This window comes from Caenorhabditis elegans, chromosome II (assembly GCF_000002985.6).
Source record: "Caenorhabditis elegans chromosome II".
NCBI classification, from domain to species: domain Eukaryota; kingdom Metazoa; phylum Nematoda; class Chromadorea; order Rhabditida; family Rhabditidae; genus Caenorhabditis; species Caenorhabditis elegans.
In genome coordinates this window covers 4,962,878-4,989,726 of record NC_003280.10, presented here as the reverse complement: position 1 = coordinate 4,989,726, position 26,849 = coordinate 4,962,878, and the positions used below count along the sequence as shown (strand labels likewise).

Sequence of the window (26,849 nt, the reverse complement as noted above, 5' to 3'; positions counted from 1 at the left end):
ATTTATTAAGTTTCAATATGAATTGTTGCAGAAATGTATGAAATACAACTAATTAGCGAGCGAAGTTTGTAGTGAATGTACTCTGTGAAGTTTTAGCTTATTGTACGATGATTACTGTAGTTTTAGAAAATATGAGTTTTTGTTGTTTGCAGGGTTTAGGGATATGGTCGGAGTACTGTAGAAGTACTGCAGGGATACTGTAGAAGTAATATAAGAAAAATGGTGGAACCCATCGTTTGGCTGATTGATTAAGATAAATTTAATACCTATAGGATACCAAAAATCACCGAAACATGTTAGCTCGCGACTTTAAATGTACCATAATCGAGTGAATAATATGACAAAAATTACCAAAATAAGCAATAGAAGTTGCTTATTTCCAACAGCTCTCTGACACGGAAAAAATGGTAAAATTTGAGATCAGCTTAACTTTTTCTAAATTGTGAACCGCCATAAAATTTTTGAGAAATATTTTGAGAAGTTTCATACAAAAAATCGTTCATTTGAGTACATTTTGAGTCTATTCGTTTGAAATTCAAAATCTGGAATTTTTCTAGAAGACATTCTTAAAGTTTTAAAACCACACTGTAGCAGTTTTTTAGTTCTCAAAACAGTTTCTAAAACGCATTTAACGTATTTAAAACGTTCAGATAAAAATAGAAATTGGAAATGATCTTTGGCTCGGGCGAGGCTGGTGCTCAATAATGGGATATATTTGATTTAGGAAATCTAATTTAAAATTTTTGAATTGATATCGCATATTGCTGGTTCATGAGCTGAACTTGCTATCTGGTTTTTAAATGTTTTATTAGATTATTTCAAAAAATAAAAATCAAAGTGAATGTTGGGAGAAAAGGAAAGAATGCAGACCCATAGAAATGAATATAAGTTGAACAAAATTATAATAATTATTAGAAGGAGGAGGTTGTAACCGAGGAATGACTAGACTAGACGAGCATCGGGGAAGCACACGCAGGATCATTTCTGTTTCAAGTAACTTCACAACACAATTTGTCGGTCATCAAAGAAATGTGATCGACGCATTGCATTGATTTCATTTCGTGTTCTTCTATTCTTCGGAGTCGTGAAATCATCAATTCCTCCACCACATCTTCCAGATGGACGGTACGGTGTTGAGGTGGCGGTTACGTTTCGATTCTCGTCAATCTGGAAAATTAAATTAAAAAAAAAAAGTCCAAAAAAAGGAAAATTTTCACCGAGTGTGTTTTTTGTTGAGCTCTAGGATTTTCTAGGGAGATGCATTTGTCCACATTGGTCTCGCAACGCGAAGGTTTTCAAAAATTAATTATGCCACACTAAAGTTACAGTAGAGTTTTGAATTTGAGTACTTTTCAAAACGTTCATCTGAACTTGGAGTATTTATCAGAGAGATCCTGTTCTACAAAAACTAGAAAACGGGGAATTTATATTACCATTTTTCTACAAAAATACAGGTCTCATCAGGACAATTTTTTATTGAATAAAAGCAGGTGTGTGCCTATAATGAGTACAGTAACTTGAAACTTTTGTGTATAAATTTGATCGATTTTTAATAGTTTTTATACCGATTTTTAGAAAAATCCGTGTTTTAAATTCTTTTATTTTGATTTTGTTTTGGTAAAATTTCAGCGCGATTCATCCTCTTTTTTACCACTTCCCGAAATTCAACAAATAAGTAATAAAGTCTCACCTTCGTTAATGCTGTCGAATGACGATTGAATGTCCTGAGCGGCCGTTCAACTGTGCTCATAGCCGCCAATTGCTTAAAATTTGTCTTTTGCCATTGGACAAAGTGAAGCGTACACGGTAGATGACTTTCGAGAACCGAGTGATGTGTGAGCATCATTTGAAGAGTTGGGAATGGTTTTTTTGTGGCGGAGAGCTGGAAAATAATTAGGTAATGATTTGTTCAGTAACTTCAAAAGCTTCTTACCTTCAATCGGAATCCTTGCTCATTTCTGATAATAAGATAATGTGAGATTCCCGATGGATTGTGACTGCACGGAACACGCATTGAAAGTGCCAAACATTTCGATTTACTTTCCGAATATCGAATCACAAATGCACCTTCCGGTTGTGTATTCAGATTGTAGACCATTGAATCCCTAAAAGATTTGAAATGAGAATCCGTTAATTGGTGGGCCGAGCAAGCTTAAGCCTTCGATAAACATTCAAAAAAATAAGGATGCGTTAATTAGTCTACGGGCTCGCCGAGCAGCTGTTCGCATTCCCATGTCATTTTCAATATTCCTGGCGGGTAATGCTTTTGTTTGTACAGGCATGCTAACAGGTGTTATGAGCCAATTTTAAAACTAATTGTGATGCGAAAGTCAAAAAGTCAAAAAAAAGAAGAACTCACTTTGTAGGTTGTCCCACAAAATAGCTGCAATTGTCAAGTTGCGTCATCAAAGCCTGATCGATCGGATAGATCCATTCTCCCAATTTTTCATCGTATACCAACGCCGTCTGCGGAGCTGGTGGAACTGGTGACGTGTCAGTGGAAGATGATGAGCCATTTGAGGAGCTTGACGATGCAACAGAGGATGTGGAAGTTGTCGTGGAAGCTGCACAAAGATCAGTTGGTCTAGGTTCTTCTGGAACTGGAGATGATGCAGCACAACGCATTTGGTTCTGTAGTTGGAGTAGTTGCTCGCGAGTTGGTGCTTGCGGCTCGATTGTGCTCATCTGAAATTGAGAAATATTTTGTAAAAAATATTTTTGAGACCTAGTAAGTAAGTAACGAAAAAGAGAATATGTATATAGTTTGAGGGGCAACCCAACATGGCTAACCTTTTTCTAATTACGTAATGTTTTATAACACTAGAGAGTAGACGAGACGGAGGGTGGGGGACCTTCTTAAGGAGAAGGCAACGTGGATAGGATTACGCAACTAAATACTACCTCTGTGTGAAAAGGAAAAGAAGAAGAAGAAGAGAAACAATTATTCACGACTGGATAAACATGGCACTTTAGCTTCTAGTGGGGGCACTTATACAAGCCACTGTTCCTGGTGCTCAGGCTCATGGATATGGTAGGCTGCCTTTTACATGCCTACGTGTCTGTCTACCGGCTGCGTTTTGTTACGTGGCGCAAACTGATGTCTTTCGTGGTTGAAAAAGTAGGTTAGAATATAACAACACTTGAAATTTGGCAATAGGCACGAGAAGTCCGATTGGCAGGCATTTTAATTCCTTCACAGTAAAGCGTAGGCTCATGAGCTAGGCAAGACATTTTTCTATGAATAACCTGAAAAACAATGCGCGTAAAATTTTGTGTAATCAGTACGTGCTTTCATTTGCCTAGTTAACCATGTTGATATTATCTCAAATAATCTATGAAATTATGTACTTTGCATGAGTAAAACATGACATGTCACACTCGTGTCCTTGTCATGTAACTTGACCTGATAACCATCAACGGAAGGAGACGTGTTACGTCATCAGAAGGGGCAGGAAATGCGATCAGATGATTATAGGTTAACCACCCCGTTGTGGTGGTGGGTACGCTGGCAGCAATTAGGTTACTTACTCGTTTCGGATTCACGGAAGACGTTGAACTCGACAGACGATGAATTGCTGATGAGAACACTGCTGATACTGGACGACGTTTTCTGGAAATATAAATTGATTGTGAGCTATGCCGGATGAAGAGACAATCTAGAGACCATTGTTAATTTAGGAGGTGGCAATGGAAAGAAGGAAGAGAAAAGATAATTGAGATCGTAAAACCGGGTGGTAATTTTATTACTCTGCGATTTTCTCCGTATAAGCTAGTATATTTTCAAATCGATATTTGGAGAAAAGGAAGTGCTCTATTTTGACTGTTTCTATTCTGGCTGCATTTGGTTTTATTAAATAAGGTTAAACTAAAACAATATTGGTTGAATTTTTTCTAATTTTTAAAGTTGAACCATTTTGAACTAACTGCAAACTAGCCAACATACAGATTGTGAAAAAGATGAATTAGCTAGAGGTGCAAGATTTTGATAGGTAATTTTTTTTAAATTTCAAATTTCTTAAACTATTAAACCAGAGCAGTAAAATTTAAAAGTTTATGTAAATTAACATGTGCAATTCTCTAAGTTTTTCGGTACATTCTCGTAATTTGACCGTCTTTTTATTTTATTTTATTTATTTATTTATTCATTATTTATTAAATTTGAAGGTCATATCTCATAAATAACTCACATTATCAAAAAGTTTTTAACTGGAAAAATATAGTTTGAACTTTTTTCTGCATTCAATTAGTTAAACAATTTTTGATTAATTTAAGACTAAATGAGATACAGACTACCAAAAATTTTGCACTCATGATAAAGCAGGAAAAATGAAAAATTGTTTTCTTACTTTTTTGATGCATTCTTGAAATTGGAATGTCTCAGTTTTAAAGGTTTTTCCAAGAACTACTTATATTATCCAAAAATTCTCAATTGTCAAAAATAAGCTCCAGATGTTTTTCTAAACACTTTCAGTTTACAACTTTTTGGTATCATAAAAAAGAACCAAAATATGAAACTTCAAAATATTACTTACCGCTTGCACTGTCCACTCTCATCTACAGTTTGACTTCCTTTTTTGCCCAAAAATCGGTTGAGAAAAACAGTCGACGCACTTCTTTTCTCAGTCATCGTTGATGCAGTGTTCGTCGGATGCATCTGAAAAAAACTTTAATTTTTAATGTAAAAAACGTTCAAGTAAGAAAATGATAGAAAATAGAGCAAAGAGTGGGAAACATGGGGGGAGAGGTTGTACAAGACACTTGATTTGTTTGTGTTCGACGCTCCGGTTACCATCATAAACGGACCCAGGGGGTGCCTAAAAACCAGCAAACAGTTGCACATGGACTCATGGACAAGATATGTCGTGTTACTTGGAATTTATTTGGGGGAAGTTAATTTTTTTAATATAAAAATAAGAGATTTGAAAGAATGCCAGAAATATACATTTGGCTGCCCATTTTTTAACGGTTTCCTACGTATAAAAAGCAAAACTATTGTAAAATCCAAAAAGTTTTGAAACCAAATGCTAAATCCTAAATGTCTTGATTATTCCACGAAAGAAAAACAAAATTATAAAAGTAAAAAGGAAATGAGATGACATCCGTTCATGCGAATCAAATGGTACCTCCCTCTCTCATTAGGCCACGCCCATTTCCTGAGACCTCCCTCGAGAGGGAGAAGAACAATAGGATGCTAATCTCGGGGGCTCATTCGATCGACACAGAGTGAAGAGACGTTTGGCTTGACGGAATCATAAATGATCATAAACCCCCGAGAGCGGCGGCTTTAGGTGATGTAATCACGGAGAACATTAACATTGTAAAACTGTTCAAGAAGAGCAGGTGTCCCTGTAATGGGGGGTTCTCATGGCTATCAATCGAGAATGATAAGAAGGTGATGGTGACTTGATGATAACAATTATATAGTATGTTTACAGCGTGTGTTCGAAAAAAGTCGGGAAGATCAAAAGCACACCTCAAAAGGAAACTCAGCCTCAGACTTCAATCGAGGCATAACTCATGTTTTGAATAGCTTAACATTTTATCTGAATTTTTTTCAGTAAATTTTTTTCAGAAATCTTAAAGTTCGTTAAATTGCTCCAAACCCAGTTTAACACAGAATTTCAATTTTTGGTTTTAGCTCCCGGTGAAGTTTTTAGGACTAGGCAAACATTCAGGGAACTTTTTTATGTACGAAAAATAATATGTTGCCTAACAATAAAATGTTAATATATCTTCAAAAAACCTTCCAAAATGTTGGAGCATTCTACGTGCAACGATCGAAATTTCAGAAAACTCGAAACTTTAAAATACACTAATTATAAAAAATTTAAAAGAACTTTTCAAAATCTATTTGAAAAAAATTCTGGTAAACTGAAACATGATCTGTAATACCTGAAGAAAAAAATAATTCAATCTCAACTTAAACTCCACTGAATGCCTGGTGATCAAAGTAACAACATAACATTCATCTTCACACAGTAACCCCCAACACCACAATAAAATCTATAAAATAATGATTTCTCACGATGTCCACAAAAAACTACTTTCGGAAACATTATATTACTTATACGAGCTGTATTTCCCCTGTAATAGCGCAGTCGACTGGCAATCCGAAAGAGCATATTTATCAAAAGATCGACCGACTAAAGAATACTTACCGAAGACGTTGAAACTGCGGATTTTGGTTGCTTGGCAGCCAGAACTTGAGACTGATTGGCGTTGCGGAGCACGTTCTCGATCTCTTCGGCCTGGAAAATTGTACTATTATTAAAGGGAACATTTTTTTATCGGGGGGGGGGGGGGGGGGGGGTGAATTGAGATTCTTGAAGAAGAGGGTGTTCCTAATTTTTTGACACACTTTCAACAGCTTTTCAGAAAGTGCAAATATTATTTTATTTTTTCTGTACGAATTTTGAATTAATAAATTCGACATAATAGAAAGAGAAAAAGGTGGAATTTTGTAATTTGAATGTACTGCTCTGAAAGTTGAATATACGTGGTTTTGAAAAAAACCGTCTTGACCAAACTATCAAAAAAAACATAATACCAAGATCTATAGCAAGTAAAATAATAAAATCTTAATAAAAAAGGATAGTGAAGTAGAGGGCATGCTTCTTCTTCTTCTTATTCTACTTCTCCTCAATCTTCTTCATCTGCTTTTACTAGATTCCATGGAATAGAATCTTCCAATCTCCTTCCGCTCAAGGGAATTGGTGAGAAGTGAACAACTGGTGGTATAGAGGAGACAGAAAGATTGAATCGCGCAAAAAGAATAGATGAATAGAAATATCGAGGAAAATTAAGGGGCATTGGGTCAGTGATGAATGGGCCTTTCGAGAGGAAAAACTGTTGATTAAAGTTTCCCATCGCAAGTCTAGAGACAACTCTCGGGGATTAAAGAGAATAATGTACCAACACCGATAACTTGGTACGTCTTTTATCTCACCCCTGTCACAAATCGATGCGGACACTGAAAGGTGAGAATTCGGAGGAGCTCAGCGGGGTGTGAACCCGAGTGTCACCATGTATACAGTTGACTGGAACAAGAAAATACACGACTTGCACCTATCGATGAACTTTTGAATAGATTGAAAGAATGGATGTGGGTGGACATGGGAACGCGTAGATAAGTGGCTCAGCGTTTTTTGCTCCACTTATTTTTATATTATTCTCTTGTTTTTTGAGAAGATAATTTATTATTTCCATCAGAAAGAACTAAGTGGTATAGTTCCGTTCTTATTATACACTTGGAGCAGGTTTATGTATCTAGTCTTATACGTTTAAAAATAAATCAAGCTAGATTATTTCCAGACATGAAACTAGACATGCAGCATATGATATTTTGCCCCCAATTTTCAGATCTTCATTGGAACAAGCTCATAAATCTTGTCTAATTACTTCGTTGTATTTCGAAACCCCTTCATCGAAAAGATCCGAATATCAGATAGAAGACCCCAAGTCGTTGAGACAACTTTTTCTAATTGAGGCAAGAGGGCCACCGTGCCAGGGCGCGCGTATTTCGATCAAATCAGATAAGCGCTTCGTTTCGTAAAAACCAGAACGTCAGTTGGAACGGTGCCAATAGCTGACAAGAAGTGATCTACAGTCTGTTTGGAAATAGCCGCCGAATTGAAGAAATAGTAAGAAGAGAGTGAAAAATGAACAACTGACACCCAAAAGTGCATTCGAAACAGTTGTCAGTCTTCTCTAGTAATACTTAAACCAGAATATATAAAATCCGGAGAGGAGGTTAATAAATCTATAAAGACACGAGCTCAGTGCTATGTATATGTATTGCCATCTGGAAGCAGGTGTTATCTTGTTTTTTGGATGTGTGTCTGGGGTGCGGGCGTACAAATTGCGGTTTTGAAGATGATTGGAAATTAGGAAATATGGAATAGGCAGCAGATGGATGACACAGGAACATGATTCATTTTTGAAATTTATGTATGTATGTACATGGTATTTTGGAATGGAGAGAAATCAAATAATTTTTAACCGGAGAATTGGAGACTTTAAAAATTGTAATTTCCGGGTCTTGCTGATCAAAAATATTTCGGCCCATAAACATTTTAAAAATCTTAATTGCCCACATTTCAAAATTATTCTGTAAATTCTTTCCAATTTTGAAATTATATAGATTCAATCTGAGAGCTTGAGATAGAAATAGTTTATGATATGGTACTTTTTGGAATTTTAAAAAGAAATCTGTTTTTATTGTATGGATTCACAAACTCTTAGAATGGCTTTCCCAGCTTATAGCACTAGCTAGCAAAACTGGCTGAAAACTTAAACAAAATTTGTTTTCAAATTTAATTATCATAGAAAATGAAACATACAGTATCGTGATTTTCCATAAACTATATGCAAATATATCCAAACTCCCATTAATCACCGTAGCCAACGGGCGCCTACTAATAAAATTTCCGTATCTAATGGAACTCGTGAGGGGGCACCTAGTGTGACTGTTATAAGAGTACCGACATAGCGGCGCCTAATAATCGCCCGCCATTTTAATTCGCCAAAGGGTGGAAAAGCAAAGGCAAAAGAGAAGAATGGGCGCCAATTGTGTGATGAATGAAATGAAATTGTGGAAGAAGGTGGAGTTGGAGAGAGATCAAAGAGAAAAAGAGTAAAGGTTCTATCAATGAAACAGTGATCTTTTCGAAATGGTAATTGGAGTGATAAGGGATGGAATTTGAATATTCAAAAGGGGATGGTGTGCGTGGAAAGAGAACTGATCAGTAATGAGATTTTAAAAAAACTGTAGATCGTGTTCATGGCACCGACTTTTAGTAAATGAAACAAAAATTTGGTGGAAAAATTTTTTGACCGAATTCCAAAATGTTGCTTGACTGAAAATTAAACAATTTTAAAATTTTTTGAAAGAATTCATCATAATTTTTCAAAAAGTACTGTAGATGTTCTAGTCATGTTTTTGACCTACTTTAATACCATATTCCTAAGTCAGGTGCTAATCTCACTTTGCACTCAAACTAAACACGAAGATAAAATCTATATCTTTCTACAGTACCACTTGAGGAAAAATAGACAAAATGGTTGGTGACACATGTCAAAAGTGATTCTCTTCTTCTTCCGTTTCTTGTTCTTTTGTCAATTTATATTCTGCCAAGACATTGCAAAAAACAGTGTTTTGAAAATACGAAATCAAGCGGAAATGGCGGAGGGCCGAAAGCAACAAAAGTTATTCCAAGAGAAAGAGATAGTGGTTAATTTCAAAAAAAATGAGAGAAGGTCAATTCATTCAGTTCGATGTAAATGAGTCGAAACGAACGAAATGAAGAGATTGGGTGGGAGGTGGGTGAGAAGAGACGTTTTTTTGCTGTTGTATGAGGATCGGAATGAAGAGAGGGTCAACACGTGTGATGGTCAAAATGAAGTGTCACTTTGAAATTGAGACGGTAAGAGAGGGAGTTGGTTAATTTATTAGTTAGTTCAAGTGTCAGATATCTAGGTGTTTTTGCTTTCTTGGAAAATGTACACAGTAATAGTTCTACTTTGAATCATTTTGCAAGAATTTTTTACACCAATACATTTTCGATTTCCAAATAAAAAGTTGCAAAAGTTCGCCAGACATTTGTAAAAATTCGAAAAAAATATGAAAAAGTAAACTAAATTTTATCGAAAGTTTCAAAAATTTGGTAAGAAATTGGCACATCTTGCCAAAAATTTTTTAACTTTCTCAAAGAGTTTCAAAAGCTTTACAGGAAATTGGAACTGTTTGTCAAGAAATTTTGGCAAAGTTACAAAATTTTGTGAGTAAAAATGAAAAAAAAAATTGTCAAGAAGTTGCACCGAAATGCCAACTTTCTCTCAACATATTTAGAAAAGGTTTAAAAGTTGTCAGTTCTTTGTTGCCAGAGACTTTTTCATTAAAAATGCCAGCGGTTTCCCTTGTGAGTCACGCTTTCTTAGACTGTTCGATATGCTTGAAAGCACTTTTATATTGAATTGGTGACTCACAGGAAACAAAATCAGATAAAAAACAAGAAAAAACTTGCTAGAACATTTTTCTGTAGCTCCTACAAACGTTGTGCATGCTCAAAGTGAACCCCAAACGGTACAAGTTTTGAATCATACTTTGCCTATTAGTCACAGGCCCACACCGCTTGACACCTACCGTGCCAATACACAAATGAAGTGAAGCAGAAGAATTTCTCGTCTCATTGACCAGTACGGTCATTTCTCGAGAAATTGGATAGGGGAAAGGCGAGGAAATGGGAAATAGGGAAGAGATTTACAATCCGGAACCAAACAATTTGGCGTTTGTCAGGTGTAAAGTTTTACGGATGGGTGTTTAACTTTTACAATACTTTTTCATGAGAATTCAAAATAATTTTTTATTGAGATTCTTGAGCTGGAAAAATCGGGGAGGCTAATTTTATTGAAAAAAGTTTTAAATACAAAAATGCTGACCCATTTTAAAACTGACAAACTGTGAAAGTACAAAAGACGAGTCTAGCAGTTGATGGATTTTTTTGGTAGGCAGGACTTTTTAGACTTGCCTACCTGTACTGTAAGTTTCTACCTACCGCATACTTAATGTGCTTTGACGTCAACATTAATAAATTTGTACAATTTTCAACTATGGTAGTAGGCACGAGGTAGGCGTAGGTTGCCTCGAAAGCAATTATTTTTGGATTTAAATTTATTTTGGAAAAATTTGAACTATAAAGTAACTACTTAAATTATAAAAGAAGCCCGCAAGAAGATAGTTCAAGAAAGTGAATGAAAATTGAATTTCGCTTCTTCCGAAATTGACGCCAATAAAACAGTGTTTCAATTGAAATGGTTGGTTCAAAAGTGCGCCTAATCATCAAAACCAAATCAAATAAAACTAGACGGAAACCGGTAAGAAATTCGGGGGACGAAAAAGGTGTCGACATGCTGATTTTATCGACTTTCAATTTATTTATATTGACACTTTTTCGCAGAGGGTGGTCTTAGAAATTTGGATATATAAAAAGAAACGGCACCTTATAAACATTGAGCAAGGATATACAAAGGGTATATAGATCTTTCAGATACCGAAAAAGAGCAACAGGTGTTACAATATGATGGTCTGCAATCGGAGCAAAAAGAGCCCAAACACCTGTTGAACTTTTCCTGTTTTCTGATTTGCCCGGCAATTTGACATTAACACTATGAATTTTCAAACTAACCTCTTTAAGACTTTGACAATGAAAAACATGACAGAGCCGGCGATAAGTTCTTCCAACAGGTTCTGTTGCCACGTAGCCAATATTTTGAGTATCCGGACGAGCTGAGATGTCAGTGACACGGCGAAGTGAGTGGGACATAAGAACTGTCTGAAATAAGATGAAATGAGATAAAGGAAGTTGAAAGATATTATTTCAAAAAAGAAAAATGGCTGTGTATTGGCAGCTGGTAGTGATTTTGTATGTTTGTTATACGCGGGGAGAGGACATCTGCCTAGAAGCGAAGAGGATAAATGCGATTTTTTGATTCGATATTATTGAATTCGGGTCAGTAAATGACTTTGAGGAAGAAAAAGCGGATGTGTCAGGGAGGATGATTAATTGGAGGGAATCAGGTTCATTTGAATATTATTTTGAAAACTGATTAGGTTCTATTAGTAGTGTGCTCCAAGTTTTATCGGTAGAAATGTGAAAAATACACGGAGGGGAAAAAGTTTTAACCTACAAGATAAACCCCTTTACAAGATAAACCCCTTTACAAGATAAACCCTTTAACTAGTTTTTGGCGCAACTGTGAAATTTTATCTCTTAATGAAAATTAGATTAAGGTATGTTCTTTATTAGTGATGCACCCCATTGTCCAACTTTGGTTGTTTATATCTCGGTAGTCTTTTGTTTTATGTAAATACGGTATGTTGGAAAAATATGAAAACTGGTTTTTGTCAGAAACTTAAAGCTGACTGCTTCATGTCTCTAGACTAAAAATATTAAAAGATATAGGGTTAAATTAAAAAAAAATTTTTTTTTAAGTAAAACTGCCTTGAAGAACAGAATGAACAAACGGGATACATAAACATTTACGGTTGTTACCCGTATAAACAAAATCCCATAATCCAAAAATTTCCTGTCATTCAAGAAAATATCGACTTTGATTTCAGATTTACAGCCCGGAACCAAATTATTTTATGGTAGGGGCTGTCATTTGTAAAACTTGACACCTCTCTCGATCTGTCATTTTTATGACTTCGGTTCTGCTTCCCAAGAGAAGGAGTTGGGATCAATTTGACTGTCTAAAAATATTTCTGAAAATTGGGAAGAATTTGGAGTACACTTCTTTTGAGCAAAAAAGCTTGAAAACTTTCTACTTTCAATAAATTCCAATAGACAGGGAAATGTCAGAAAACTTGCCAAACAATCCCAAGAATTATGGTCCCATATCACTCCCTCTCAACCAAGTCCCCTCTCAAGTTTTAGTCCCCCACCCCATTTCCACGATTAATGTCCTGTTGAATGGGCCACTCCCTGGTATTTTCTACCCCATCAATCAAAAAACCGCAGCCCCCTTCCTATACACAAGATTTGGCGAAAAGGTGGGATGCGAGGCGAATCTTGGCGCAAAATCTTCTCCATCCTTCCTGTCACCTAAAAGTCCTTGAGGTATCAAATTTGGAAACACTCATTGGCAGTTTACGTCATAAATATGCATACACATGCAACTGGAGAGTAGGGGGTACTTAATTAGCAAAGGGAAATGGATGGAGTTCATATCTCGGGTTTTAGAAGGTTAATTATATGGTTAGAGATCACTTGAGCAGATTGCTTCAGCTCATTTGATATTCTCACACACTTTCATAAGGAGCAGAGCTGTTTGGCTCTTACGTAAAAACTCCACTTAATTTGATCTCCCAACTGGAGAAGTGAAATTTCTAATTTGTACCTCTAGCCAATAAAAACGCGAGGTATGTAGATCATAAAAGTTGGCGGCTGGTTTATTATTAGTGTCGGCACCCAGAAATTCTGCACCAAAAGCCAACCGTCGGTTTCACCACAAAAGGCGAACAAGTCCATAAAATTGTGTCCATTTGGGATTACTCAAGGACAAGGAGAGGTGGAATTGAGTATCTATGACACAATAGGATATGAGAGATTGTTACCTGATTGAGTGATGTTTTGTGCAGATGTTGTAATAAATTCTATACCGTTAATTTTATGGATTTGAAGTTATTCAAATAATTACATTTAATCTGGAAACTTTTTTTGATGATAGGAGTTAAAAAGAGCGCTTAGGTTCTTCTACTTCCAAAATTTATATTGAAAGAGAATTAGTTCTCGGCGAATCTAGAGTATGCAAATAACACAGGCAACAGGCATGTCGGAAAACGTGTCTGAATACTATGGTAGCCTTACAGTCTTTGGTAAGTTACAACAAAATGTCTGCCTTCAAAGTAACCCACGTCTGTCTCTCAACCATTAAACACCTAAGTAGGCGGTAGGCAGGCAGGCAGGTAGGCACCCCTCTAGGAACTTATCTAAACTGTCAAAAAGTGGCAACTGAATAATTTCATTCAAGTATTTTGCGCAACACCCTTCATTAATATGCAAATTTCAATCTCTCTTGCCCCACGTGGGGTTTCACATCATTTCCACCAATCTCTCATAAATTCAAACAGTCTTCGCGAAGCTAATTAAGCACATCTCGGCCGTTATACACTTTACAGTTGTGAATATTGCACAATAAAGAAACACGTGTTGCGCGCGCGTATGGTCTTGTTGTACCCCGCCGATTATCTGGTCAAGCTGGCGAACAATGTCTTTGTTTTGGGGTAGCGTCGCCGGCTTTTTGATGAGCCCGTGCCGACAATCAATCGAGCATGAATTTTTCAGTAGATTGCGTAATCGAGAGAGCGTATTTGAATTTAGAAAAACAATTGAGAAAAGCGATTACCTTCTCACAGCAAATTTTCACTCCAAGAACTGAAATCGATAGCTCCACACTTTGCATTCCTCCACTTGTCGTTGGCTGAAATGAGTCGATGCGTCTTCCCAAATTGTCCACATAGGATCCCGAGATGGGGAATGATCCGATGTACTGAAATAATATGACCTCGTTATTCAAATCAAAGAGCGCGGCTATGTAGCAAGAAAGCGGGCCCATATTTGTGCTCTACAAGTACTCGAGACCCTCAAGTGGGCCACCAACGGAGTTCAATGCAATGGTAACATAATCAGGTGAACCTGGAGACATGGTCACTTGACACTTTTGAACATGGTCAGGATTAAAGGACATTGGGGATGGGAGGTGCACAGAGCTCAGGTTACGGTATTTGCACAATGTTCTTTTAATTGGTTAGGCATTCGGGAAACACTTAAACAATCATTTGAATATGCATATAGCTTTCAGCAATACATTTAGAAATGCTTCGGCTATAATAGTTTAGCATGAAGTCAGAAAAAGAGCACCTTTTCTGAAAAGGCAAATAAAATATTTTATTACTATAGAAGATTATAGAAGATTTTATTACTATAGGGGCAAAATGATCTGAACTTTCCCAATGAGACTTCTTAAAAACATTTTTAAAATACCTGAATTTAGCTGAAATCTTCAAATTTGCCTAAATTTAAGTGTGAAAAATTGCAGTCATCAGAAAGATCCATTATAAAAAAGACCATTTTGAGCAATGAAGTTACCTTATCTTTAATTTTTCAGCGATATTTTTCAAATAAATTTACGGAAATTTACAAAAAAATTATAGGAGTCTCTAAGTAGTGTGTAACTTTTCATAATCCTAATACTAAATTTTATTTCCTGCCAGATCCGTATTTAAAAATCAAGACCATGTTTCAAACCACCTGCACTCTTCCTACTATCTGCTCATAAATCATAACATTCTCTCAATTTCTTTACGACCTAGTGGTGCTCATTTTCTTCCGGAGCATCCTATTGCCCCTATTTCATCGTGTTGTAAACATTTGACCCATCCGTGGACCGAACAATTTGAAAAGAGCCCAGCGCGTGTAACTTGATATCTGCAGAGCTTTGATCAGCTGCGCAATGAGACTAGGATACAGTGTCTCAATTTTTGGAACGGCGAGGGAAAGGGAGTGTCTTCTTTTGTCACCGCCCGGGTGTCAACAGGTGTGAAGCTCAGGTCATTATGGGGTGGGGAATAATTTTGAATGTAGAGGTATTCTAAATAGGCATGAAAATTGCTGCCTGTCCGTACCTAGTTTTCCTGAAGTTCGCATCAAAAATAGGCACATAGCTGGCAGGTAGGCATAGAGCCTCTTGTGAAAGTGTTATATTAGCCGAAGGAGGATTTGTATGTTGAGATATCAAAGTTGGAGAAATTTACAGAAAATACAAAAAGTTTAGTGAAAATTGCAAGCAATTTTGGAAAAAATATATTTGACTGTAACTTTTTCTTGAGCTGGCGCGTAAATTAAAAACACTTTTTGCTCACTTTTGGTCAACGTACGTTTTTAAACATAGGCTTCTTCTGGCTTTCTGATTCTTTAAAAAATTTCCATATCTGTCAGGTAAGGTAATTTTACAAAATATATTAGAGGTGAAACTAATTTGCTAGAAATTAGCAAAAAAATTATGCGAATTTACAAATCTCAATTATACAGAAAGGGTTGTTTTGAAAAAAAAAACCGTGAGAACTTGAAAAGGCAGGTCCCCCCCCCAAAACATATACCACCTGCAGGTGGTATATGTTTTGAGAAAACACTAACCTGAACATTCCACGAAAGTGCTGGTAATCCGGAAGACATAATGAATGATGTCTCGTTAGTATCCTCGTAATCACACGTAAATGACGAATTGCCACCAGCAGATGAGAAACTGGAAGCGAGAAGGTCCGAATAGAAAGTACTAGCCGAATTAGAGGACGTCTCGTCGAGATACACCTCTTGCGGCGCCAAAGGGGCGTGGCCTGATGTATCGATGGTTTGCTGATGGTGACGGGATGAAGGTTTTGTGGTGACGAAAGAGACAGAGTGCTGGTACGAACTGTGGGCGGAGTCCGGATCGTAGACATCGTTGAGTTGACACTCGGCCAGAGAATGGCGTAATCTGGAAAACAAGTGATCATCATGGGAAACTGGGTTATAAGGAGTTCAGATAAATTTAAGTTTCAGAGTTTCTAATAGCCTAGAAGTCTCAACTTGTGCTTCTGATGCTTCTGATTAGATTTTGAAAATTCTAGAGACTTCGGAAAACTATTCTAGGCACTATTTTGAATAGGGATTTCTAATAGGGAGAATTGGGAAACATGTTCAAATTTACAGTTTGAGATATAGAAATTTTTCGATTTGGGTTTTTCCACAATCAAAATTTATAATTTAAAAAATTGCACCGAGACTATAGCTGTAACATCGAAAATATCGGTTCCCGTCAGAGGTGTGCGGCAAATCTCAAAATTTGCAGAGTTCAGCAAATTCGGCAAATCTTTTTTTTTTTCAATATATGCCGAGCACGGCAAATTAGGCAATTTCGGCAAATTTGCCGTGCTTAACAAACTCTGAAATTTTTGATATTTTTTTATGTTGTCAGTTTACTAAATTTTTGGGGAGAAAATCAATTTTTTTGGTCAAAATTGTATTGTCATATTTTCCGTGCTCGGCAAATTCGGCAACTTTGCCTAATTAGGTCTCACTGAAAATCACCAAAATCCAAACTCAAGTCTCTGAGCTTTAAAAATGTTTCGCAAAAGAAGTATAGTATTTAAAAGTCAGATCTTTTCTCCTTTCAGATTTCAAACTGAAGCCAAGCGGTTTCCATCATGTCTCAAAAAAAATTACATACCTCTTTTTTTCCTCTTTGGTCAATCCATTGTAGCTCGGATTTGATGAAGAATTTGCTCCTTTTTGAAAATGATTGAGCAGGGAAGATTTGAGACGACTGTACATTCTGCAAAGAAAAAATAATCGTTTTAGAAGACTTGATGAAATGTGTTTATAGAAAAGAAACAAATCTTACTTTCTTGCTAGCTTTGAGAGCACTGGCATGATTCAGAGGTTGAGAGAATTTTAGGAGAAAAGTTTAGTATTTAATAAGAAACTAGGGTAGAGATTGTCAAAGAGATAGTATTTGAGAAACATGTTTCACGGCTCAAACACAGACAAACAAAAATGTGTTTTTTTGTTTTTACGAAGGTCATTCGATTTTATTTTGGATTAGGAATGTTTTATTCATTTCTATATTCAACTTGTTAGCTTTATCACATATTGTTTGAAGTCTACACGTGTCTGCCAAGATTGTTCTGGATTTTGAATATGTCGGCTTTTGGCCAAGAAGTTGGCCTCGAGATTCTGATAATGTTTTGGAAACATGCGCAAGGAAAGCTGGTTGGAATGCACTATTGCTTTCGAACTGTTTTGATAATTCTCTCCCTCGATGTTTTCAGATTGAAATGATTATCTTTAATTGAAGAGCGCCTATAGCTTCAAAAAGCTATGCGAGCAATCTGGAAGTTTTTTTGGATTTTTCCCGTATGTGTGTGAAAAATTTACGAACAATTTTCTATATTTAGGCAAGGATTTCCAAGCACTTCCAGAATTTTTTCGAGGTCAGCTTGTGAATCAATTACACGAACCTTGAAGTATGTGATTAAAAAGAATCACTGAAAAAATTTCAAGATGGTAGGAGTTATGTTCTGCGCCTTTTAATTTCAGTCATAATCTATCTCTCCATCTAATTAAACAAGTCTTGTTTTGAATTCTGGAAGTAAACTGTCCTATCTACCTTGTAAGGAATCTTTGAATTGGTTATTATTGCAAACCTAATTTTTGATTCAAATTATTGTTAACTTCACTATGGCATTTGTGAATTGTACACAATTTCCATAGGCGAGATAACTGTAGGTACCAAACCCATTAAGTGCCAATTTAACATACATATGTCAATTAGAGTGACATGAATGAACTCCCATGAAGTTGAAAAATCTTTAATTCATTTTTCCATGTTTGTTTATCAATTTGCCCAATAACTTATTGCCCATTCCAAAAAGTGTCACCACGGGCTCATCAACAAATTGACACTGACACCAAACATATCCATGAAGACATACAAAGACTGAACCTAATCAGAAACAGTCGGCGTCTCTCACTTCTCCACACTGTCTCATGGTGCATCCAACTGAGAAGTGTAAACAGCAACGGAATGACACCAAACAATTCCTCTATAGGAAGTGAGATGCAAAATGGAAATTGTGGTTCGAATGAGGGAGGATAATCTTGGGATGGAGCATCCCTCTGAGCTCTAATTGCGTAATTGGTTAAGTATGGTCATTACGATTACATGTATTAACATCATTTGGGAACTTTTAGTGTCAAAGTGGAGAAGATGGGAACATTCTACATTCTAGCATTACAATCTAGATTTTTTGTATCTATTTTTCCATACAAGAAAAACCAAAAAAGTTCAATAATTCTATATAGTAAGCAACATTTTGTTAACTCGCTATAACTAAAATTTAGAATAATTACCAATTTACATATAACAAAATTTACATGAGAAAACCAAGCTGTTGAAGTCGAGCAATTTGATAAAAGTGTATTGTTTTCCAACATGGCTTCTGTCCAATTACAGATAATTTGTCTTCTAAGATTTACATATAGTATCGAAACGTCTACCTTCCAATCTACGCCTTCCTGACGCCTAGACGCCTACTGCTAGCCTACATGTGCACATTTTTATCTTAATTTTCAAAAAGTTAATAGACTGTCCAAAACCTTGTGGACACCAAACAAAATAGTTCACATCAAGAAACAGAACGAATAGGTGCAGGAATGAGGCAGGTTCATACACCTGGAAAAATTGAAGCTCTATTGATCACCGTTGATAAAAACGGAGCGGACGATTAATTTTGAAATTCAAAATATTCACATTTAAAAATTTCGTAAAAATTTAGAAGCTTTTAAGAAAGCTTTAGAACAGTTCAGACTACTTGAACCAAATATTCAAATATCCAATTGTTTACCTTGAAAAATAGATTGCTTAAATGAATACAAGTCAAGTCATGTCACTCTAATTGCCACCTGTCTTCCAAATCACCTATCCTCTCCCACCCCAATTCGCAACATTCCGTGGCATTGGCGCCCTCAATTAGATTGTCACACTAAGAAAATGATATTGAGAAATTGCATGTAATGAATACTAGTTACTAGAACGAAACCACATCTTTCTAAATAAAATGCCAGACAAACTGGAAACGCTAAAAATACATATAAAATCTTTCACAGTACTTTGCACTTTTTTTGGGCCGGTGTTTGGTTGGTAAAAACTAGTAGACAGTTGTAAAAAATATGTTTAATTGGTACACAGATATATTGTGGGATCAAGTGAAAAGAGAAACTATACTGCATTTAATTTTAAAATTTGGAGTTAACATGAAAATTGACACACCTTAAAATTAGGCATCTAAATACAACCCGGCCTAGAAAAATGTTAGTAAAAATTATATTCCCAACTTCGTCCAATATGTAGTTTCACCTTATTAAAAAAATTTACCTTTAATTGTCTTCATATTGGCATAATTTCTGGTATTGCTAAAATCTGGTCAGGTACAAGTTTTCTACGACTGTAATTAACTTTTAATAAGGTCCATAAAATTGATGGCTAAAAGATTCAGCTTTCTATAATACTGAAAAATTCAAAACCTAATACAATGAAATCTGATTCCAAGTTAACTTCTCAAGAACCCTTTAGTCGCACCTTCATGACGTGGCAAACACTTGTTCAAGTGAGTGCTGCTCTCACACTTTTACTCCTTCACAATGTTCGGGGGGAATCAAACCATATTTGAACAGGCGGTACGGTTGTGTGAAGAACGACGAGTTGATACACTGGCATAAAGCTCATTGTGCAACACAGATAGTATACATTACGTTCGACATGGCGTAACACTTTTGGTCAATAATCGGTATCCTTTTACAGAGCAGGAAGGGATTTTGTATATGGCATGGGTGACGTTATGGGAGGATTAGGAGTGAAAATGGTAATGGATACAGAGTTGAAAAAATGATATAGGAAGATCTTGGGGAAAATCGGTTAATTTAATATTTATGTCTTAAATTAAAGATTATTTGGAAAATTGAAACCAACAGTTCAAACTTTCTAATGTATGTACATACATATGAAGTGTAATCCTTTTTCTGATGAATCCGATTTTTTTTGTCAGTTTGAAGTGCCCACGAACAATTGTTTTTACAAAAATCTTGAATACTTTTTATGTATATCTTTTTAGAGACAATTCCGAAAAGAGTTTCAATGTGAGGCAACTGTTCTTACTTTTCCTTCGGAAGTATACAAAACAGTCGTATATTTTTGCAAGTTGACAGACCATACTAACTTTGGTAATTTTCTGGAAACATCTCAAACTTCTTGAGACGTTTTTGACAGTCTTTCTTGCCTGGGCTGGGTACGCAAAAAATTAAACTTTCAGGTAATAGGATGATAGTTTTTTTTTGTTAACTTTCATTATTAACTTACCACAATCTTTAAAAAAAATCTAGTAGAAACTAATGGATATGAAGAAAACCACGAAATTCCGTCGTTTTGTTTCGTTGATTTGTCAAATGGTTTGGTTGAAAAATCTGAAAAATTTTCTTTGATTGCAAGCACCATTACGATCAGAAAATGATGAAAAAATGAGGGGAAGATGAGAATTCCTCTCAGAACAATAATAGGAGAAAGTTTGTTTGCATTTTCTTTTTTTTCACACAAGCATACTCACTTGCACTTTTATGCTCAACGATTTTTAAGGAGGAAAAATTTTGAAATTTAACTTTTTTAGATGAAGAGAAAGAGAAAGGGACGGACAGGTCAAAGTCAGAATGTCTTGAAATATTTGAATTAAAACAAACAAAAATTGAGAGGACAGGTGTCTGGAGACGGTTTCAATCAAAGGAATATTTGGGGAAATGAGTCAGTTGGTAACGAAATAAGATGGAAACAAGACGATGGGTTTTGGAACAAGAAGAAGAAGAAGATGGATGATGTATTCAGGATTCTTGGGAAATTTATTTTAGGAAAGAAATATGGACATATTTGGAAGAGTTCCAGTTGTGAAATATAGTTATGGTAATCAACTTGAAACTGAAATATTTTCAGAAACAATCATGCGATTTACATTCTAAATAAAAATTTATTTTATTGAAATTTTCTTAAACAAAATGGTTCAATTTTTCGTTCAATGCACACATGTTGTACTTTTTGAAATTACTGTTTAAACTGAAAAATGCAAATTTTGTATTATTTTTCTGAGATTCAGGGTTATGATTCAAAAAATTTTAACAATTAATGGTAAGTAAACCATAAAACATTTTCCGAAATTCTACAAAACTTCAAAAAATTAGGAAAAATTTTCTAAATAATATTTTTGATGTCCCTCTATTAAAAAAAATTCAGAAAAATTTGTAAGAAACACACATTTGGACAAACTGAAAAAATCTAAATTTATCGAAAAAAAAATTAAAAAATCTTGTAAGTAAACACTGAAAAGTATTTTTGAACTCTGAATGAAAATTCAAAATTGAGTAGAATATCAATTTAAACTAACATTTAGTTAATTTGACCTTAACCCTGGTCATCAGACTATATTGAACACTCGACAATCCCTGAGCAACTTTGAATCTTTTGAAAAGCAAATGTATCGAGACTAATCAAACACAACGATAAAAAATCTACTAGAGAAAACATACGTCCAACTTTTGCAAAACTTTCTCTAAGATTGATAAGACAAAAAGTTGTTTCAGAATGATAAGTACAGGTCAAGAGGAGAGTACTGAAGGCACTTGATGTGTGAGAATTGCTCTCTCTTTACCCGTCTTTTACTAGTTTCGATCAGTGCAATTTATTTGCACAAATCGCTACGATGAACCCTCTAATTATCTTTATAAAGATGAGCTAGACGAACGAGCAAATAGAATCATTGAACATCAAAAAACTGTGCCGAGGGAACAGGAGGGAAAAATGATTGGCATGACAATCACTGATAAGATAAGAATAAAATAATTGAAGCAAGTTTTGAGGCAAAGAAGATTTAATAAAAAAGAATTGAGTGGGTTTACTGAATAATTGGTTAGATTTCATGTCAATTATCGAATTAGGCACTGGAGAAAACAAGAGAAATCGATGATTTTTGCAAGGTAAAGCGGTTTCAAAGCAACGAAGGGTATGTTTTTGAGAAAGCTTCTGACTGTCTTTCTGAGTCTTGAAACAAGAGCTACAGAAATTATTTCAGTAGATCTGGTGAAAAATGTTTTAAGGAGATAATAAAGAATTTTTGATGCTCCAAGAAAATGTCTTTTTTTTCCAGAATCTCACTGATGTGAGAGTTGTTTGAAATGTTTATTGGATCCCTGGATAGACCTGGATAGACCACATCGATTCAATTATCTTTGAATTTTTTCGGAACAATTTATCAAACGTACCAAAAAAGTTCTTCCCAACAATTCCAGAAAAATAAACGGTTCAAAAAAGTTTATAAAACATCCAAGAATTTTCAAGTTCTATATGCGAAAAGAATCAATTTTTTCCAACAATTTCTTACTAAAATAAATTCCAGCTGTGTTTCAAACGAGCTCTTCAAAAGTTGTGATCTACACAACTCGATACAATACCTATTTTATTCATTTATTTTATTAATGCAAATTCAAATTATACGAAACATCCAAAAGGCTACTGAAAATCAAAAAATCAACTTTCGAAGATGTCAATTGAAACCATGCTTTTCCACCAGATTCACCTCAAACCTACGTCTCCGCACCTTCAATGATCTCTAGCTAACACACATTGAAACACTAAAGGAACCATGGAGTAAAAAGAAAAAAGAAAGAATTTGTGGGTGCCAATGAGATTGATATCAAAAAGAAACAGAGTGGAGGAGGGGGAAAAAAGAGCACAAACACTTGTTTTCTATTCACTTCCCTCACATCTCTTATCACTTGATATCTCATTATCAGTGGAGTAAAGCCGATTGATTACATTTACTCGTTTTATTGTGGTTAACAGTGATAAGAAAGATATAAGGGAACGGAAATAATAATAAAAGTAGATAAGAAACGATTGACCTGATTTGGAAATGAGAAGCTGAAGTGAGAAGTATTATCAAATATGTATGGCTTTAAAACTGATTAGCTAGATACTTTCATAAATTAAATACTTCAAAATATTCAAAAAATATATATATATAAAATAACCGTTCAAAAAAGAGCAAGTGTTCATAAGAGGAACAAGAAAACGGGGGAGAAATTGAGCACACTGCGATTGTTTGTTTTCTTTCAAAAATCTTGTTCTTGCTTTCTGGAGAGTGAATTTGACAAGATTTTCACAAAGTGCTGCTGTATAATATGCTTTTGACAATGTAAATCATGCCCCTCAATTGAAAAAAAAATTCGAAGAAAACTGAAAGACAGCCATGATATGGTATGTCTCAATAGTTTGTCTCAAGACTACTGTAGAAAATTTTCGACAATCTGCATTTTTGGAATTTGCCAACAATTTTTGGAAATTTCAAACCTAACTATATTTCGAAAATTAAAACAAATTATTTCACATTGTATTTTTATTCGATTTTGTTTTCAAAATAGAATGTTTAAGCCTTTGAGCTTCTATTTTTTCAACAAAGTACATCTCTAGTTATATTGCAATCGATAGCTTAGGGAATTGGCGAAGTTACACACCTACAGTAGGCATCCCTTGGAGGCGAACATGCGAGTTTAGAGGCGATTTACAGGCGTAACGCCTCGACTGGAGAGAATCTCTGAACAAGAATCTCGTGCCAAAGTTGAGGCTCCTTTTCCAAAAAAAAACAAAACCAGAAACTTAAAAACTACGCGCAGGAAGCGTAACATGAACTTTACGAAATAAAAAAACCTACCTATGTGTGTGACGAAAGTGCACAACTTACTTATTTCCTAGTCTCTCAGTTTTTTTGTTCCACAAGTCCCATCCATCTCATTTTTCATATTTACAACTACCCATTGATCCTCTCGTTTTCTCTCCCAAAGATCATCATTTTTGTGTGACAGCTTGACGACTAGCATGACACATTTCACCAGAAACATTGGGACAAATGCCAAGATAAAAAACAAAACAAATCGGCAGAATTAGGGGATGATCAGAGGGGGAAAAGAGGAAATATATAAACAGAGTTTGGGCAATTTTTAGAAGAATTGGAAGGAGTAACAAGAGAACGATGCATGTGAAAATCTAATTTTTGAATAACTTTTTTGTTTTTTTTTTCTGGTTTTTTTTTTGGAAACCGAACAAGGTAGAACCCTGATTTAGTTTGGAAATCCAGTCTGACTATAACACACGCTTGCTGGGAAACCAAGTGGTTTCCAAATTACCCATTTTTATAAATTAAAAAATTGTGCATAAGTTAGCTCTTAAAGGAAATATTCTGTCTCTCCGTTCATTTTCAGAAACTTTTTGCGAGCCGAAGAAACATAATCCCCTTTTAGGTTCAAATGAAATTTGTCATAAAATCAAAAACAAAACTACATAACAAGAGCTAGATAACCTACAAACACCCAATCGGGCGCCAGGGCGAGTGAAAGGGCAAGTGTGAGGCGCCCTCGGCACAAAAATACACATTTTTATAATGGAAGGAATTGTAAACTAAATTCTCAAGAGTTGTTTTCTGTGTGTCTGGTCACTCAACCGATTGCCACACGAGTTGTTCAGTGAACATTCCAGTGTAAACTATATGAAATAAATCCGAGAGGTCCGAGAGTTCTTCAATTTTCTTAATGGTTTTAAGGGCACTTGGAGAAACTTTTATACTGAATCCAGACCCCGAACGAGAAGGCACAAAAAATGACCGAGAGTCAGGAAGCACTTAGAGGACGGAATGGGTTAGAAGAGAGACGAGATTGATGGATGAAAGGGACAAAAGTTTGGATAGAGACGAGAACAAAAAAATGGAATGGAATTGGATAATTGGCAAGTGGTTTTCATTGTTTTTGTTTTGTTTTATTGCTATGGAAGTCAGAATTCGACTATTCAGGTCTCCATTTATCATGTGTTTTGAGAAGGTTTGGAATTTAGAAACTGATTAAATTTTATTCTAGAGAACCCCTCTACCACAAATTTTATTTCGTTTGCCCTTAAGCTTATCAAAAAATTTCTAACCTATATAATATTTGTCAGAATGTCTTCTTAAATTTTGAATATAATCTGATTATTGAACTTGCTAAATTGCGTATCTTCAATCTGTGGTATCTTGAAAAATACACATTTAAAAAACAAATGCTCAAGTAACAAAATAATTAGAAATATTTTGTCTTTCTTGTATATTATTAATCATCACAAAATACCAACAATTTGCTGGGCTACACAGACTCAAACACAATTTACCATAATCCACCAAAAATGTTCAGATCTTTTTGGTTCGACTATTGATAACTCAACATTTATGGAATTTCAGAAGAAAAATTGTCTTGAGTAGTAACTGGGAAACATTTTACCGCATTTTACCAATTTTAAGTTATTTGATATTTTCCTGTTTAGCCAAGTTACAGGCCGTTTCCTGAAAAAATCCAGTTTTGCTCATAAAACTCTTCATATTCAACGTAGAAACTTGAAATTTGGACGAAACATCGCCCTTTTTAGTGCTCTATAAGGTTCCATCAAAAAATTTTGAAAAATAATGTTCATCTCGAAAATCGTCCTCCGCTCCAAAAAATGAAATCGGACTTTTGGTTTTTGAAAAATGGGCGAAAAAATTAAATTGCGATTTTTGGGTCGAAAAATATATTTTTAGAAAGCTGAGAACACGTTATTTACGAATTTCATATTCATTTGTGATGAATCGTAGCTTCAAATGACCTAATAATTAAAACAAAAAGCTCATTTTGGTTCTCACGTGAAAATTGTTCTCTTAAAAACAACAGGAAAATTGATCAGTTTGTTTTTGGGCAAGAACATTTTTACGTGAGAATCAAAATGAGCTTTTTGTTTTAATTATTAGGTCATTTGAAGCTACGATTCATCAAAAATGAATATGAAATTCGTAAATAACGTGTTCTCAGCTTTCTAAAAATATATTTCTCGACCTCAATATCCCAATTTCATTTTTTGATCATTTTCCGAAAAGCAAAAGTCCGATTTCATTTTTCGGAGCGAAGGACGATTTTCGAGATGAACATTATTTTTCGAAAATTTTTGATGGAACCTGGTAGAGCACCAAAGAGTGCGATGTTTCGTCCAAAATTCAAGTTTCTACGTTGAATATGAAGAGTTTTATGAGCAAAACTGGATTTTTTCAGGAAACGGCCTGTAACTTGGCTAAACAGGAAAATATCAAATAACTTAAAATTGGTAAAATGCGGTAAAATGTTTCCCAGTTACTACTCAAGACAATTTTTCTTCTGAAATTCCATAAATGTTGAGTTATCAATAGTCGAACCAAAAAGATCTGAAAATTTTTGGTGGCTTTTGGTAAAATGTCGTTTACACTGTGTAACTCAGCAAATAGTTGATATTTTGCAATAAATACTAATGCAAAAGAAAATAAAAATATTTTTGATCATTTTGTCAGTTAAAAATTTGTTTTCGAGACTTGTATTTTTCAAGATACGCCAGTTTGAAGATAGACAATTTAGAGAATTTAACAAGAGATTGTCAATGACTATAAACATTTTTGTACGTTAATTGAGAGCCTCACTTATTTTCCTATACTTTCATTTTATTGGATTAACAAAAATGAGATCGAGAAGACCATGATTTTGGAGCCAATGAATATTTGTCTTTTAAACATAATTGACCACAGTTAAATTCCTTAAGATACACATGGATGTGGCCTAACCCAAGTTTTGTCTAACTTTTTCTAAGCGTCTGCCAATTAGTTTGCACTGGAAAAATTTGAGACTGCGAGACTA

At 35.1% G+C, this 26,849-nt stretch overlaps 1 protein-coding gene and 6 non-coding genes across 9 annotated transcripts; 4 read left to right on the top strand and 3 right to left on the bottom strand.

Annotated features, from left to right (window-relative positions):
* Positions 1-786: 786 nt before the first annotated feature.
* On the bottom strand, positions 787-20,564 carry shc-2 (SH2 domain-containing protein; the record flags this gene model as incomplete). Of its 3 annotated transcripts, none has more annotated exons than NM_062514.4 (12): positions 16,942-17,220; positions 16,768-16,872; positions 15,696-16,035; positions 13,906-14,049; positions 11,184-11,330; positions 6,159-6,248; positions 4,533-4,654; positions 3,529-3,610; positions 2,360-2,685; positions 1,934-2,105; positions 1,691-1,882; positions 787-1,167 (listed from the first exon to the last, which is right to left on the bottom strand). In NM_062514.4, exons 1-12 carry the CDS (start codon positions 16,968-16,970, stop codon positions 1,000-1,002), a joined length of 1,917 nt encoding a protein of 638 aa, NP_494915.2. In that variant the 5' UTR covers positions 16,971-17,220. The 3 variants fall into 3 exon arrangements, with proteins under 3 accessions (NP_494915.2, NP_001379993.1, NP_001379992.1); NM_001393059.1 differs by lacking the exon at positions 16,942-17,220 and adding an exon at positions 20,455-20,564 and having other exon boundaries at positions 789-1,167; NM_001393060.1 differs by lacking the exons at positions 787-1,167; positions 11,184-11,330; positions 13,906-14,049; ... (1 more) ...; positions 16,768-16,872; positions 16,942-17,220 and having other exon boundaries at positions 1,589-1,882.
* On the top strand, positions 12,596-12,810 carry T27F7.10. The gene has a single exon (NR_051026.1). It is a non-coding gene; the product is annotated as an Unclassified non-coding RNA T27F7.10 (non-coding RNA).
* On the top strand, positions 14,956-15,105 carry T27F7.6. The gene has a single exon (NR_051025.1). It is a non-coding gene; the product is annotated as an Unclassified non-coding RNA T27F7.6 (non-coding RNA).
* T27F7.5 lies at positions 19,800-19,914 on the bottom strand. The gene has a single exon (NR_051023.1). It is a non-coding gene; the product is annotated as an Unclassified non-coding RNA T27F7.5 (non-coding RNA).
* On the top strand, positions 19,800-19,914 carry T27F7.7. Its single transcript, NR_051024.1, has one exon. It is a non-coding gene; the product is annotated as an Unclassified non-coding RNA T27F7.7 (non-coding RNA).
* A 1,254-nt stretch (positions 20,565-21,818) lies between the features above and the next one.
* Positions 21,819-21,910, bottom strand: T27F7.11. Its single transcript, NR_051022.1, has one exon. It is a non-coding gene; the product is annotated as an Unclassified non-coding RNA T27F7.11 (non-coding RNA).
* A 2,516-nt stretch (positions 21,911-24,426) lies between these two features.
* On the top strand, positions 24,427-24,575 carry T27F7.9. Its single transcript, NR_051021.1, has one exon. It is a non-coding gene; the product is annotated as an Unclassified non-coding RNA T27F7.9 (non-coding RNA).
* Positions 24,576-26,849: the final 2,274 nt, after the last annotated feature.